Raw genomic sequence first — 15,722 nt, forward strand, 5'->3', positions numbered from 1 at the left:
CACCATCCCGTCTCAGAGGTAAAGAGGTGACAGCTCCTTAAACCATTTTGTTTGCACTTGTTATATTTTGTCTACACAGCATAAGAAGAAGTATTACTACCAGCAAACTGTTGTCTTTGTTTTGAAGGGTAATCTGCTGCCGTCAGATGTGAAATTATACTCCGTGGTTTGTCTATTCCTATTCCAAGCCTGTGCAGTGTCTTCAGGTGATGCATTGAAGAAATCTTCTTTTGAAGTTATGTCATAATTCTTCTTAGCACAGAAGAATTTCTTAAATCATCCCCCAAGTGTTCCTAGCTTTAATAAGAAGACCCGTCTCCATACCTGGGAACTCTTCTGTTTGACCCAGAGATTGCCGGGTAAAGCACCGCTTCTCCGGTTCAAGACCCAAATCCCCCACACATTTCCCTTTAAATGGAGGAACTCCCACCGACGTCAGTGGGCAGTCTTGGCTACGGGTAGGCTCCAAGTAGGCTCCTGGTAGCTGGAGCCTGGTAGCCAGACCCCGGAAGTTCCCAGGTATGCCCGTCTCTTAGAAGAGTCTCACAGTAGCCAGGTGTATACTTACAAAGAAAGAAAGAAGCCAACACACCTTATTGTAAAACCAAAGGAGTGTATCGAGAACAGTACACAAATACATACAACATGGTACAATGCGTATACCGTACGTTGGAACCTAGTGGCTTAGTCAACGGTTGGGCTTGCCGCCACGTGAGGGACGAGGCTCGCCATCTGTAATGGCAGGACTAGCGCCAGGTAGCTTTAATCCGTATGGGAGTGGGAAGGGAATAAGGTGGGGAGCGAGCGAGCGTGCTTTAACAGACCCGGGGACAGAGCATGGCGACCATGAGACTCCGGAGAGTTCCTAAATATGGGGGGGGGGGGGACAGTTGCCTTCATCAAGGGAAAATATCTGGTGTAAGATATTAAGGGAAAGTTTAATATTAAAGAAGAAATGATGGGAAAAGTGAAACAAACAACACTGGGGGGAAAAAAGAGTAGAATCTTTAGAAAAAAAGTGTTGTCGAATTATTACTGTATTATAAATTTCTATTTTTTTGTAAAGTCTAATGTTTTTTATAATATGTAGAACACAATAGTTGCAGATTGCGATAGACACACAATGCTTTGTATTTCATGGTCCAAACTGTGGCACTCATAAGGAAAGAAAGGTGATCTGTCTTCCTTGTCCTTTTTATGCCTATAAACCACTAATTCCATTACTCTTGGTGATTTTAAATAATATATATAACTTACCTCGCCCAGCACCAAATCCCCTGTCCACCGAGAGCGTGGGAAACGGTACCGGCCGCAGGGTGAACTGCGGATGGGGGTAGCCACATGTCGGAGATGGCAGGATTCCTGGGTACTGCGCACTCTCTAACGTTGGAACAGGAATGGCACTGACAACAGCTGTGGCGTAGAAAAAAGTGAACTGTAATTAGCTGGACAAGTTGCATAAATAACAGTTTTTGCGCAATAAAAAGAAATTTACTTTTTGTAATTTTTAAAACTATTCAATAAGTGCACTTTTTTTTGCTTTGTCTCTTTTGAAGAAAGGTAAAAAAAACAAAAAAAAATCAATACTTGAAATATTTATACAGCAAGAAAAAAAATACAATAAAATCATCAAACACTTATTTTCTCCCCAAATCGTTATCAATACTTTTCAAAACTCAACTTAATTTTATCTTTTAGCAGAATTCTGTTTATAAAAGTTAATTTGTTTCCAATGCTAATCTTTGCCATGGCCTTCCATACCAGTGTATTTTATAGTAAAGTGTGATTATATATATTATCTTTTTTTATATAGCGCCAGCAACTTCCACAGCGCTTCTTGCAGTCCGTACATTCAAAGGGTCTGACAAAACTAGAACCGACAGACTGAGATGAACCGATACATGAGGTAACGAGGGCTCGGCTCGCAAGCTTACACTCTAGAGACATAATTTCAGATTTGCAATTTAAAGACAAATGTATTAGTACATAACTGGAGCGAATTGTGGTGAAATCTGGTGCAATGCCCATGGAAACCTAGTGCACTGCTTTGTTAAAAAGGTAGTTACCAGGCTAATAGAGCCATACAAGCAGTGGCGGCTACCCCCCCCCCCCCACCATACAACCCCATTGGCTAATTTATTTACAATGCATGGGGAAACGCGTCGGCAGACAGAATTAAAAACATAAACTTTTTTATTTTTGAAAAAGATATTTCTTGTAAAGTTTATTTATTCTACCTGTTTTTTCAAAAAGTTGGGTGGTAATACGGGAAAATCAGCACAACGATTAACCCACGGTGTGATAAGGGGTTAAAGGTTTACCTAGTCGTCCTTTGCGTTATGGAAGTGTTTAGTAGGATGATATCTCTATATGGTGAAAATTACAGAGCTAAATATGCTTTTTTTGTTTCCTTTTTTTCTCAGCTATATTTCAAAAAATGATTTTCATCATCATCTGTTTGGCTCCGACGGCCTTCTGAAGGGCTGCGAGTTCGGCCTTTGTTGTCCTTGGAATGCACTCATAATAGCATTGATTTCAATCCACTGGCTTTCTGATTGAATCCATATTTTCTGGCTTTTGACCCCATTAGTTAGCTTTTACCATTACATCACTACAAAGTACCGGTCGGTGGTTTTTTTTTTCCCCCACCAAGAGAACCGATAGCCTTTGCTCCGCAGAAGAATATGGAAAGAGGTTCTAGAAGAAGTAAAAAGCAAAAAAGGTTGCCGGGCGCAAGGTCCGTAAACAATTCATGAGAGAGACAGGGCTGACGGCTGCTCTGATCCTTTCATTTATGATAGTTATCTATGGTTTCAAAGATGAAAAGGAATGAAACATTCCTTTATGTGCCGGATGGAGATTCCCCCGCGCATGGATAATGCATCTTGATTTCCTATACGAATGCTAAAAAAAGAGCGTGTGAAGTTGCCGTGGACGGTCTGCAAATATCAAACAACAACAATAACAAAAAAAAAGATTAAAGGCCAATTCTGGTCTCTGTACTGATTTTAGTATTCACCGGCAGTCTTCTATTAGGTGAAAGCTCCGTCTGCGCAGGACTTTTTGTAAGCTGATGAAAAACGAGCGTTTGGAATGAATGCTTTTGTTTAAGAACATGGCGTTAGGGCGATAGTGTGATAGACGCTGATAATTGCAGTGTGTGTGAATTTCACTGTGTTGATTTTATGATTACTGTACCTCCCAACAGGTCTTGGTTTTTTGGGACAGTCCCACCGCCCTGGGTAGCTGCGTCTTTAACCCGCTGGGGACATTCTGGGATCCCCGATGACTAGCCCTAAAATACATGGAGGAATGTGCTGATGGCCACTTCTGGCACTGGCTCTGACCCTTCATCTCTTGCCACCCGACACCAACGCTTGGACACCAACGCTTGGGCACTTAGAATGCTGGGAGGGTATATGATATATTGACCTCTTTTGATTTTACAGATCCCAGGGCCAGTCAGGGAAGATGAAATAATCTCCCCAACATGCCCGTCGTCCCCACTGCCTGCAAAGGAGGAAAATGGGACTGAAGCTAAAAATCAGGACTGTCCCATGAAACCCAGTGGTACGTATATTCACGTGTGTTCCGGTAGACACCCGTACCTCCTTCCAAAGAGGAATTTCAGCAAGCAAAACGTTACAGTAATTGCATTTTGCCATTCCCTTCTCTTGTCTTCTCTCTCGACAACATCTCATCTGCCCGTAACGTGATGTTTTACTGAAATCTTTCTGGAAATGCCTAATATGTATTCTAAGCATGCGCGTCCTCCTCACGCCTTGCCGATAGGAACCGATTTCATGCATATTCTCCTTAAACTCCTATTTTAGCTGTTTACATCACGCACAGACAGAATAAAGCAGATTGGCACTTACGAGGGTTACCGCTGGGTTGTGTGTCCATCGGAATCATAAGTTTAGCACGGGTGGCGCGGCGAGCGGCGAGAGAGCGCTCCAGCGTTGAAATGTTACTTCCAACTTCATCGGTGTCAGCAGCTAGAGAACATATGAAATGAATTCAGGAAGTTTGTAATGCTTATAATGTATCACGCTGCTGTCTTAACGGCAATTTTTTTGTTTTGTACCTGTTTGGTTTACTAATTGGGAATTAATTAATAGGTTTAATAAAGTAAATCAATTTATTGTCCTGTTTGGTGTATTGTAATAGTAATCAAAAATGTTGGCTAAAGATGCAAATTTCTATTGTTGGAGATGTAAATTTCCATTATTAGAGCAAACCGCAACAAAATAAACATTTTTTTTTTTAATAATGTAAAATTAAATTTTCTGGAAAAAAATGCGATTTAAATATGGAAATTAATTTCTGAATTTATAAATGACAATATAAGTGAAATGGACGGTTACCTATACATTTTAATTTGCGGGGAAATGAGAAATATGGTAATGGATGTTGACCTTTGGTTTTTGTAGCTATTAGAGAAAGAATCATTTACATTATTTGTATGCCAAAGTCATGGAATGCTGCATTACCTGAATGGGATCCACTCTTGCTACCCAGCTGTGATTCTGATTGGCTGTGACTAACGGGAGTGGAGTCTTGACAGCTGGGTCTTGGGGAATCTCTTCCTTGTGTGTCGGATCCGGAGGGTTTTTCTATGTTCTTCATTTCCATCTCCTCGTGGTGGATCCAGAGATCTGGGGGTCTTAGATCTTTCTGGCTTCCCTTCCTTTTACCGATGCTATGTGTGGCACGTTTTCTTTAAAAAAAAAAAAAAAAAAAATATTTACTCACCAACGTTCTGAATCCAAAACCGCCACTTATGTTCATGATTTAATGATAATAAGATCATTGGTGCTGCTTGAATTTACTATTTAAACTGAAATGTAAATAAGATTTGGAGGGTTGCACGTTTCTGGATAATAATTCGCAAGGATGACATTTAAATCCCCCCAAGGGTGGGCATCAGGTGTCCTACGACGCTCTCACCAGCTGCTTTCTGATCCGTGAAGGGGCACGAGAAGACCCTAGGGGCCGTGAAACACACCAGCTCCTTAAAGCAAACCACAAGGTTACGCAACGCAAGATTGGAAGCGATTCATGCTTAGAAAACGGAAAATACAACAGTTTGGTGACAAGGATGTGTCAGACGCCATTAGGAGTCCTCCCCCCCCCCCCGCTGACAGGCAAGGAAATTGTCAAGCTTTATGGCTGTCCGAGGAATTCCTCTTTAGAACAAACAGTAGAACATCTGACACGTACTCAAAATAAACAGATTCTGTTAAAAATGGGTCATTCTGCAGCACAGAAGAGCCAATTTATTGATTTTCGATTAATGGACCAATCAACCAACAAAATCTACTCATGCTCATAAAATAGTCCCCCCCCCGACAAATATGAAAGAATTGATTTGCTTTAAATCTGTTCTAGTTTTCTATGGTCGGTGTTGAAATCGTCAGTCCGGCTACCCAAACCCCTAGCAATAAAATTGCCATTATGTATCAATGGCGGTTTTGTTGCAGTAAGGCAACCGAGAGAATTGTCCCAGGAAGCAGGATTGTGTGTTGAAGACGCCCAAGTTCTCAAAAGGTTTAAAGGTATTTTTAATTGTGAGTTCTTTTGGCGGAGAATATAATGTATATAAAGCACAATATCCGCTCATACAATGTATCTACTGGATAAAGGAGATCTAGAATGTAGAGGCACAAAGGAGCTATCAATAGTAGCGCAGAGTTTTGTGCAACGGAGAAATCTTTTCTTTTTTCTTATATTCTATACTCGGCCTTATCTCTTTTTTTGACCTAAAGGTCAGCAAGGGTTCCCCATTACCATTTTCAGAACATCTATATTCTGTGGATTTCTCCTTATCGTGTCCTTATCTGCCGGCTTGATATTCTGCCAGCTGCTTTGTAAAGAGATACTTGGACTGATTTCAGGAGGAGGTCAGAAATAATTTCTTAACAAATTCAGAAACATCGTTCTTGGTCGATATGAAACGTGGCGTCTCTGCACCGCTCCGCTACAGTATGTGCCGAGACAAAGTTACACCAGAACGTTTCTCGTGATGAGAAATGAATATCTGGCTAAAATATTCAATTACAAAAAATGTCAATTGGAACTACAATTATTATTATTATTACCGCTACAGACTTTATGTATTACCCCGATCATGAACGTGTTGATTTGATCCTTAATCGATTGACCAGAAAGTGCTGATAGACAGGCGCAGATTCTGGACCGGGGGGGCAGGGTGTTATATCTCTAATGCTTGGCTAAAAGATACATATTAAATAACGTAAAAGCATGGCTTATTGGTGAAGCCACAGGGAGTACTGGAGTGCCTTTTTTAACAAAGCTTGTTGTTTATATACATATATATATATATATATATATATATGTTTGATTATTTGAATCTTGACAATATTTGACCCCCCCTAAAAGCCAGGTTATCATTGGTGTCCCCAACACATCGACTCAATCCAAAGAGAGAAATAAATTTAGATGCTTGAAAGGAACGGCTTACTTTCTCTGCTGCGCTGAAGACCTTCGTGTGCAGATTATGGCCACGATGACCACGACCACGATGGTTATAGCTCCTACGGTGACCACAATAATAACCAGGAGGTTGCTATTTTTCTGCGGTGTGACGCTGCCATGAGGTGGGTGCATCTGACCTATCGGAGGCTCTGAAATAAAAAAAAATAATAAAAAAAAAAATTAGATGAAAATAAAACGCAAATTACCATTTTTATTCTCGCGCTCCCGTTTTCTGGTCGGCGACCAGAGATACTGCAAATCTAATTAAAGAAGTTTTAAATGCAGCAGGGCATCTAAGATAATCACAAAATAGTGGAATTATGATATTTTCTGATTTAAAAATCATAAATGTATGCAGTGCATTAAAAAATTACAATAGGACAGATATAAAGCAGATAATAAATGTAAAAAAATAGATCCAAAGTACATACGTACGTTGTGCTATATTAAAAAAAAAAAAAAGCCAAAAAAGCAGGAAATAATAATAAAAAGTGTTTTAACACCAGAGAAACATAGGGAATAACGGACCTGCAAATTCAGCAAATCTCGGCCATACATCAGCTGGAGTAGATGCAGGGAAATTTCTCAATTCTGGGCATTTTCCCTCTATAGGTGATTTATTTAAAAGCCTTGGGATACGCAATGAAATTCACCTTTTCATCCCGCCGAGGAATAAATACCGAGTTCAGGGCTTTGTTGCGCGAGTATGCGTGATGGACGATGCGTGTCCATGTTAGCCAAAGCCAGAATGTACCGATATTCGCTATCATATAAACCATTGCTCCAGAATTATTGAACGGTAAACAAGTTAATACAAGAAATACATGTTTTTATTATACTGCATCTCATCACAGTAAGTTCTTGCACTCTATTATAAATTCTGGGGCTCATCTATGGGCTTTTCCTTGCTTCACAATGTGTTATTTTTTTTATAAATGTCATTGATACATTCATTTCCTTCTTTTTTTCCCCCCCAATAACATCCAGCATCACAGGAGTTATGAGTCTCTCTGATCTCAGAAGTCGGGCTGGACGGTCATGTTTGCCCATTCTGACAATGTTCTGTTTTACAAGAGGAACCCGACAAAGCAGGAATACGCCTTAACTGAGCTCAAGATGACCCCATTAAATCCAGGACAGTTGGCAGGTATGTCCATTATTTCTGGGGTGAAGATGGTTACTTAAACCTCAATATTTAAAAACTGATTATTAATATGTTACGATACTTTCAATCAATCCACAATACTTAATAATATATATATATACATATAAAATAGAATAAAAATACAATTTTTATTTTATTTTTATGTCAATTCTTAAACTCAACGTTTTTTGTGTGTGTTTTTTTTGCTTTTAAGATGTTCTGTATAGAAAAATGTCTCTGCCGCTGCCACGGATGAGGAGAGGGATCTTTTCAAACGTTCCTGTTTCATTTTATCAAGAAAGCTTCAGACGCTGTCGCTCCCTTCTGTTTTACTGAAGGCTGAAAGGCGCTGGACAGAGATAAAGGCGCATGGCGCTAAATTCCGGGCTTATTATCATCCGCGCTTCAAAAACAGCCAGCGAAGTCACAGCGTCTCGATGCGACATCTCGTCGCTTTGGTGGCATTAATCTATATTCACGATCACGCTGATATACGAGCTGGATCCACGATATTCCAATGGAAGGATAACAATTCTAATGGTGATTAATGATGTCGGTATATCTGTCTATTGATCTGACTGCTCTTATCTGTTTATTGATCTATAGATCGATCCCTGCTCGGGGTTCCAGATATTTTTTCTTTGCAGCCTGTTTAATAAAAGGGGGGGATTGTATATAGGTCAAATTCTATGCTTCTATAGCGCCGTCACATGCCGCAGCGCTGTACAATGGGTAAACGTGTCAAGACGCGCATAACTTAAATTGCAGGAGCAGAGTCCTGCTCAAGCGAGATAACAATCTAGAAGGATTGACCCCAAAGCGGGATGAGCGTTGAATAATTAATTGTACATAGGTAAACTAATAATGAGATGATTGCTGAACTGGAAACATCCCTGTGGCGTCTCAGCTGGGATTAAATAATGAATTAGTCTTTATCCTCCCCTCTTTATTTGGTAATTATTCCGCGGATTCCATTTGGGATTCACGTTACAAATGAACGCGAGGGCCTTGGAGGACGCTTTCGGCTCGCGTGAGCACCCCGCCAAGAAGAGGGCGACACATTTAAAGCTGATCTTATAACGATCGCACGCGGTCTATCTGTTTTAATCAACATGCTTTCCGGCCATTTCTATAACGACTATCTTATACTTAACGAGCGTTCCCTCCCAGAGGACTCTTCAAGAAAAAGTCAGGCCGTAATATTCCAGACGGAGCATTAAATATCAATATTTAGTATAAATTCTAAGATTTGCACGAGACGCTATTTAGTAGGATTCATCTCAAATAATATGTATTTTAGACTTTTGACTAATATATACGATTTTACTGAATCTTTCTACACCATTTAAAATGTACAGACTTTTATATATCGACTTGTCATCTATTATCTACAAGGATAAACGTATGAAAATACTAGAAGTGACTCTGGAGCTAGGAATAAGCCATGGAGTCCTGTATGGATACCATAGGTGATTTTTACCTACCGGCCCAAGGTTGCCTATGGCAGATGCCCCTTGAGCTCCCTCAACCCCCACCCAACCTGGTTCTAGGTGGTAAATCCTCTTCAACCAAAAACGTTAAACCAAATCTTAAACAAAGTACAAAATGAAAAGATCTAAAATGATTTTATTTAATTAGAAAATATTGTACCAGGAAGAATACAAAGTATGCCTACGTCTGCGATGCGTCTCTTCAAGACTCAATTTAGAGTTCCCATCGACATCAAAATCAATAAGAACGCAATCAAACGGCCTGGTTCAGTATAAGGCTAAGGGTCGTACCCTGGAAACGAACTGTTATTCCCTCTTATAAGAGAGAAGCGCGGTTAAAATATCCAGAGATGGCTTTTCTAAAGAGGGCTTCAGCGTTGGTGCACCTCAAAGGATTCAAGAACATGAAGGCGCATGAAGCACAGAATGTAACCGTAATGCAAATAAGGTATTTACAAATTATTATCAAAATCACTCAACAGTTACGAGCAACAAAATTAGGTTACAAAATAAGAGTATATGAGGCACTACGTACAGAGAATATTAACCCATGATATACATAAACCCATGATATATATATATAAACCCATGATATATATATATATATATAAACCCATGATAAATATAAACCCATGATATATACGAGTTGAATCCATTTCTTTGTATATTTCGTTATTCTCTTTCATTCTTCAGCTTATTTACTTAACAAGGCAAAAAAAAAAAGTTAGAGGCTTTGTTCTATAGCTTTTTAATAAATAGAAAATCTCAACAAGAGCATTTGTGCTTTTTTTGTTGTTTTTTTTTTTTTTAAAAAACCATTTGTTGACGTTAATGAAATTCATTATTAACTATCATCGCGTTAGTTTGCTGGAGAAATGAAGGTTAGAAGGTAAAAGAACGAGAAATTATTTTAAATCAGACCAAAAAAAAACAAAAAAAAAAGTAATATTTCTTGCCTCTCGTCAGGTGAGAACAAAACAAAACCATTTGCAATCTTGGGAAGGAAAAAAATATTCCGTGGTTGCGTTTTGCAAAGCATTTTGTCTCATTTTGGTTAATAACTGCACATTCTGCAGTACATAATAACTACTTAGGATAAGGAGCTGCCAGAGACTAATTAATTTTCTTCAATTATCTTTTTTTCATTTTCCATTTTTAATCTCCTGGAACCCTTATATATTCACAAAGTCCATACGCAGCAGTAAAGATCTCTATTATGTACTTGGTAACAGGCCATACAGCGCGGTTTTGTCAATGTCAGCTTAATGCAACTGAACAAATAACAAAAAGTCTACGCGTTATTATATATTTAAAAAAAAGAAAGAAAGCAGAAAGGGCTATTAGAATAAACAGAGGATGATTCAATGAAACTAGGTTTTACTTTAAAACAGCCTTCATCAGGTTCATACCACCATCTTCGAAAGGTCTTGTTTTTATTTTTTCCGTTAGAAGTAAAGAAGGCGCTGCAATTATTTCTTCTATCTTCTCTTGCGATGGAAGATGTTCACATAACTCAATATTTCAGGTATCCAAATGGGGACACTTGTAATTGGAAGGGTGTTAAGAGCATACCTCGGAAATCTCCGGGTTTCCATGGAGATTGCCGGGTGAAGCACTGCTTCTCCGGGTCAAGACCAGAATCCTCCAGGTGGCGGGAGCGGGTCTTGACACGCCCCACTCCCCGCCTATTTTCCCCTTAAATGGGGGTGTTTCTCCCACCGCTGATGTCAGTGGGCAGTCCTGGCCGCGTCCCGCAAGGGAAGGCTCCGGGTAGCCGGAGCCCAGAAGTTCCCAGGTATGGTTAAGAGGCATGGAGCCGGAAGTTGGTGGGATGACGTCCTGCCCATATTGGCCAACTCATGGCGCTCGGTTTTCTATATTAATGTAGAATTGAACTGAAACAGGCATTCTTTAGAATTATAGGATAATACCGTTCTCACCGTTAAGGCTGCTCCTGTCGATCAAACCGGTGTCGACTGGCCAATACACTCCATCTCCATGACGACCTGTTGCAATAAATGGGTATGTTAAAGAAGAAAATGAGGCTTACACAGTTGGACTTTTTTTGTTTTAATTTAGATGCAAAAAAAGAAGGCTAATAAGCTCAGTTTAACAGTAAAATACCATAAAACATCACAAATTAAAATAGACATTTTTAAATACCTAGAGGAAGGCTGAAGGAGCTCTAAAATCCAATAGAGCTTTAGACTTTTAACAGAATATGTTGATCAACTTTTAATAAGGACTTGGGGGTGCAGAATCGTCTTAGACTTTCTAGATATTTTGCAAATATATGTGCCGACAAACACTTTCTGATTGTGATTTGCTCACGATATCCTATATGCTATTACATGCTTTTAGCCAAATTCATGGCTTTCAAGCACTAAATTGCATATATGAGCCATGTAATAACATTCACTAATTTACCCTTGAAATTGTAATAGGGTTCTTAAATGGCATGAAGACATATAATTTGACTCGTGCCTAATGGGGCCTTCTCTTATGGAATAGAAATGCTGCCTGGTAAAATGTAAATAAATATGTAAGCCGGATATTAATGCTTTTACTTCGCAACATTGAATTTTACACCTCAACAATGTGAGAAATTAAAAAAAGAAAAAAAATTGAAAAAAAAAAAAAGAAATAAAAAAAAACGTGAGAAATAAAAAAAAATTGAAAAGAAAAAGAAAGAAAAAAAACGTGAGAAAAAAAAAACAGAAAAAAAACTTGAGAAATAGAAAAAAAACTAGAAAAATAACTGTAAACAAAAAATAACAGTAATGTACTGTCGCAGAACAAATTATTTGGCATGATTCTTATCGGAGTGACAGCGAGACTGTTCTACTTTTGTTTTGATGGAGCTGATGGAACAGAGCTATCATGTAACAGATGACAGAAGTAATGCATATTCCTTTCACATTGTATTTACCCGGCGTCGATGACACTTCTCTCGCACAGAACTTGTCTTTATTATCTCAAATTGTGACAGCAAATCCCAGCTACGCTATCTTCCAGGACCAAGATTTACTTATCATGGAAAATATGGCTGATGTCTGCGTTATGCCGGAGATACGCAGGCCCATATGCCCCAACGGAAAGGTTTGAGTTGGTAAAGAGCTGAACTTTTTGACATTCTATCACGCGAAAATCCCCTTCTATAGACGTGATAAGAAAAATGGCCGTGGCCGTGTCAACTGAAGGGAAAATGGAGTCTTTAGTTGAAGTCGCTCCTTTTATTGGGCCAGCATAGAAGAAAATATAAACTTTCATGGCATCAGAGGTCTCTTCTACAGATGGAATTATTCCAAATAAAGAAGAAACCTCATATAAGGTCAATTTTTTTTCTATGTTGGCCCAATAAAAGGTACCAACGTCAACTAAAGATATATCCATCACACTCTATGGCGCCATTTTGAATTTGTGTTCGGATCCAGGCTACAGTTTAAAGGACAGATTCATTTGTTGTTGGATAAAGTTCCATAATTAGAAAACTATATATCATAATTTTCAAAAAAATCTTAATAAAATGTCTAAACCAAGCATCATAATTTAAAAATCTTAAATAAAACGTCTAACAAACATTAAGCATAACCCTATGTTTCCATTACAGGCGAAACACCGTCTTAGAAAGGTGAAAATGATTTACAATTATTTCAAACGAGTATCTGGGAATTTAATCTACGGCTCGTGAAAGTTCTGCAGAGGCAGCTTGCAAATTACGGTGAGTTTAATTATACTTAATGTGAATTATTCAGAAGAGAAGGAAGAGAGACAAAAAATTTATTTCATACAAAAGAAGCTTGACATTTTAATTGGTCCTTCAGAAGAAAAAAAAAAAGAGAAAAAAAACAATTTCCTCTCAAGGAGATTTACATATTCCCTATCAAAGCTTCAGCAAGTCTGAGCCTCGTGGAACTTCATTAACGAGATTAATTAGCACATCGGGGTCTGCCTCATCAGGTGTGTAGACCAGGTGAGAAAAAAAAAAGCTACAGAATGCTCGTCGTACATTGACGTTACAGCTCGGGGGCATTGATTTTTTATTTTTTGGGGTGGAAAAATGTTGAGAATAAGGCCAACCTACCTTGGTCATTAGCCATTTTATCAGGGTGTTCCACTGCAAAGGAGAGAGAGACATTATCATTGCATTAGGATGGTTCTTCATAAGAGGGTTGACATACTAAATCAGCAATTTTGTTAGCAGAAGGCGCATTAGACAAGATGAAACAACACTTCGCTTTTCAAAGAACGTGGGGTCGTTTTTGTCGCTTTGGAAAGCCATCAATGAGAGAAAATAAGACAACACACGAGCTCGTCTCGACGTGCAACGGAGCTTGGCGATCGTACATACACACTGGCAGATACGATGATGGATACAAAAAGACAGATATGAGGCCGTTGTTTCCACGTAAAATTTAACATTCAATAATTTAAGTGCAAGGGCCGCGTTATAACTTTTTCTGAACTGCCAGGGGCCACGCACGGCTTTTAACATTTCCTATATGAGTATCTAAACATTTGCGAGAATGGATATTCCCAGCACACCCTCCGTAGTCGGAGCGCCGAGACATGGCGCCATATGCCGGCGCTCGGCACAGCGGACGTATGTAGGAGTTGGCAGCCGGGGTGATGTCCTGGGTCAACCAAAATCTAGAACTGGCGGAACTAAAATATCTACTGGAACCTATTGGCTACAAGCTATTTAGATCTTTTTTGGGGCAATTCTAGTGCATCCCTCCACTTTCAAAATCTGAATATTAAAAACCCTACAATATGTATTATCTACCGGAACACTATAATCATGACCATTATCCGCAACCATTTAGGGTGCCCTCTTATATAATGGTGATCGATAAACAATGGGGAGTATAACAGATTAGAACGCAAGCAGCCAATCAGTGGTGGGAAAGCCGTTCCATTGAAATCAATGGGAAAATGTTTCTCACATGGGCATTGGGGGCTCTCAGATTCCCTGGCAAATGTTTTTTTTGGGGGGAGGAATCCTACAGAATCAATCCACGCATTTGCAAAAGGGGAGAAGATAATAATTTATAGGGGGGCACTTTGCCACCATATGAGCAGAAGGACAGATGATGTCTGCAGTGTCCCTTTAATAAAGCAAAATTACTAAATAATAATAATAATAAAAAGGTAAGCAAAGTAATCACATTAATAAGAAAATAAGGTCTGACAGTCGAGTCTGTCATGTTGGCTGGTGTGACATTTTGAGGACGCGGTGACTTCATCACACATCATTAACCAAAACGATACAGCGACGTGAAATGTGTCAGTGAAATTTCACAAATTTACTGTTAATAATAATGCGGGTGAGATCATTTTCTCACGTCTGGTGTATATACCGTATTTGCTCGATTATAAGACGAGGTTTTTTCCAGAGCAAATGCTCTGAAAAATACCCCTCGTCTTATAATCGGGGTCGTCTTCTAATCAGACCCCAAAAAAATGGCTGGGGCCATGCTGCTTACCGGTCGCGAGCAGCGTCTCTTCCGTTAGAAGCAGGAGGACAGGAAGCTTGTAGCTTCCTCACAGAACTCTATCTCCCCCTCCCTCCTCTGGGGGCGGGGCCAGAGCAGTTGTTCGTACAGCCGGTCCCCTGCAGAAGTTTTCGAGTGAGAGATCTGCAGTTCAGGTAAGGGGGTGGGGGAGGGTTTTTGGGTAAGTATGTGTGATTAATGTGTGAAGTATGTGTGATTAATGGAATGAATGAGTATTTAAATGTTTGTGAATGTGTGTTTGTGTGTGATAGCATGGATGTGTAAGGGGGGTGGGGGTTGTAGCATGGCATAGGGAGGCTGTAATCCCACTACTATCATCCCCAGGTTCCAGCATGTACTGGCTGCCTTGGCTTGATAGGAGTGTGATTGCTGTTATGCCACTCAGCCCCATGATATGCATATATATACCTCCAGAAATGCATTTTAACCCCCTATATGCCACTCAGCCCCATGATATGCCTTTTAACCCCCTATATGCCAGAGTGGCATATAGGGGTATAAGGCATATCATGGGGCAGAGTGGCAAATAGGGGGGTATAAAGCATTTCTGGGGCAGAGTGGCATAACTGGGGGGGGCAGGTTGGCAAATAAAAGGAAATTTAAAAAATATATTTACATGAATTAATATTTACTGGTAAAACTTTTTTTCCTATAGGGTCGTCTTATATTCAGGCTTTTTGTTTTTTTCCTAAATTAATATTTTGATTTTGGGGGGTCGTCTTATAATCGAGCAAATACGGTATATATATCTATATTCGCTACTCGGTACCTAATCTTAATTTGTATCTCAATATCTCATCAGCAACAGGGATACGACAGGGCCGGCCACCCGGAGAAAGCAGCCTGTAACTTATAAAGAAAACATGAAATTCTTATTATTAAAAGAATATTTTAAGTCGTGTGGCATCCTCACATCTTATTCTGTCATTTTTAGTAAAAAAAAAAAAACCATCAACCACTGTGTTTCTATGACTGTGAAGCTTCGTAAAGTTCATTGACATTGTTCCATGAAAAACACAGCACTTAAGTCTATTTTCAGTAAAAAAAAAAAAAAATAAAAAAAAAATTCCCTAA

The 15,722-nt window shown here is 39.3% G+C and overlaps 1 protein-coding gene across 1 annotated transcript in view; it reads right to left on the reverse strand.

Annotated features, from left to right (window-relative positions):
* Nucleotides 1-15,722, reverse strand: part of DCC (DCC netrin 1 receptor) — a 299,985-nt gene that overhangs the window by 12,194 nt on the left and 272,069 nt on the right. Inside the window, exons 21-26 of the mRNA XM_053448217.1 lie at nucleotides 13,217-13,249; nucleotides 11,073-11,138; nucleotides 6,485-6,647; nucleotides 4,494-4,720; nucleotides 3,879-3,998; nucleotides 1,258-1,413 (exon numbers count right to left, since the gene is read on the reverse strand). Of these exons, the coding sequence (XP_053304192.1) occupies nucleotides 1,258-1,413; nucleotides 3,879-3,998; nucleotides 4,494-4,720; nucleotides 6,485-6,647; nucleotides 11,073-11,138; nucleotides 13,217-13,249 (765 nt within the window). The remainder of the gene's footprint in view (nucleotides 1-1,257; nucleotides 1,414-3,878; nucleotides 3,999-4,493; nucleotides 4,721-6,484; nucleotides 6,648-11,072; nucleotides 11,139-13,216; nucleotides 13,250-15,722) is intronic.

This window comes from Spea bombifrons, chromosome 1 (genome assembly GCF_027358695.1).
Source record: "Spea bombifrons isolate aSpeBom1 chromosome 1, aSpeBom1.2.pri, whole genome shotgun sequence".
NCBI lineage: Eukaryota > Metazoa > Chordata > Amphibia > Anura > Pelobatidae > Spea > Spea bombifrons.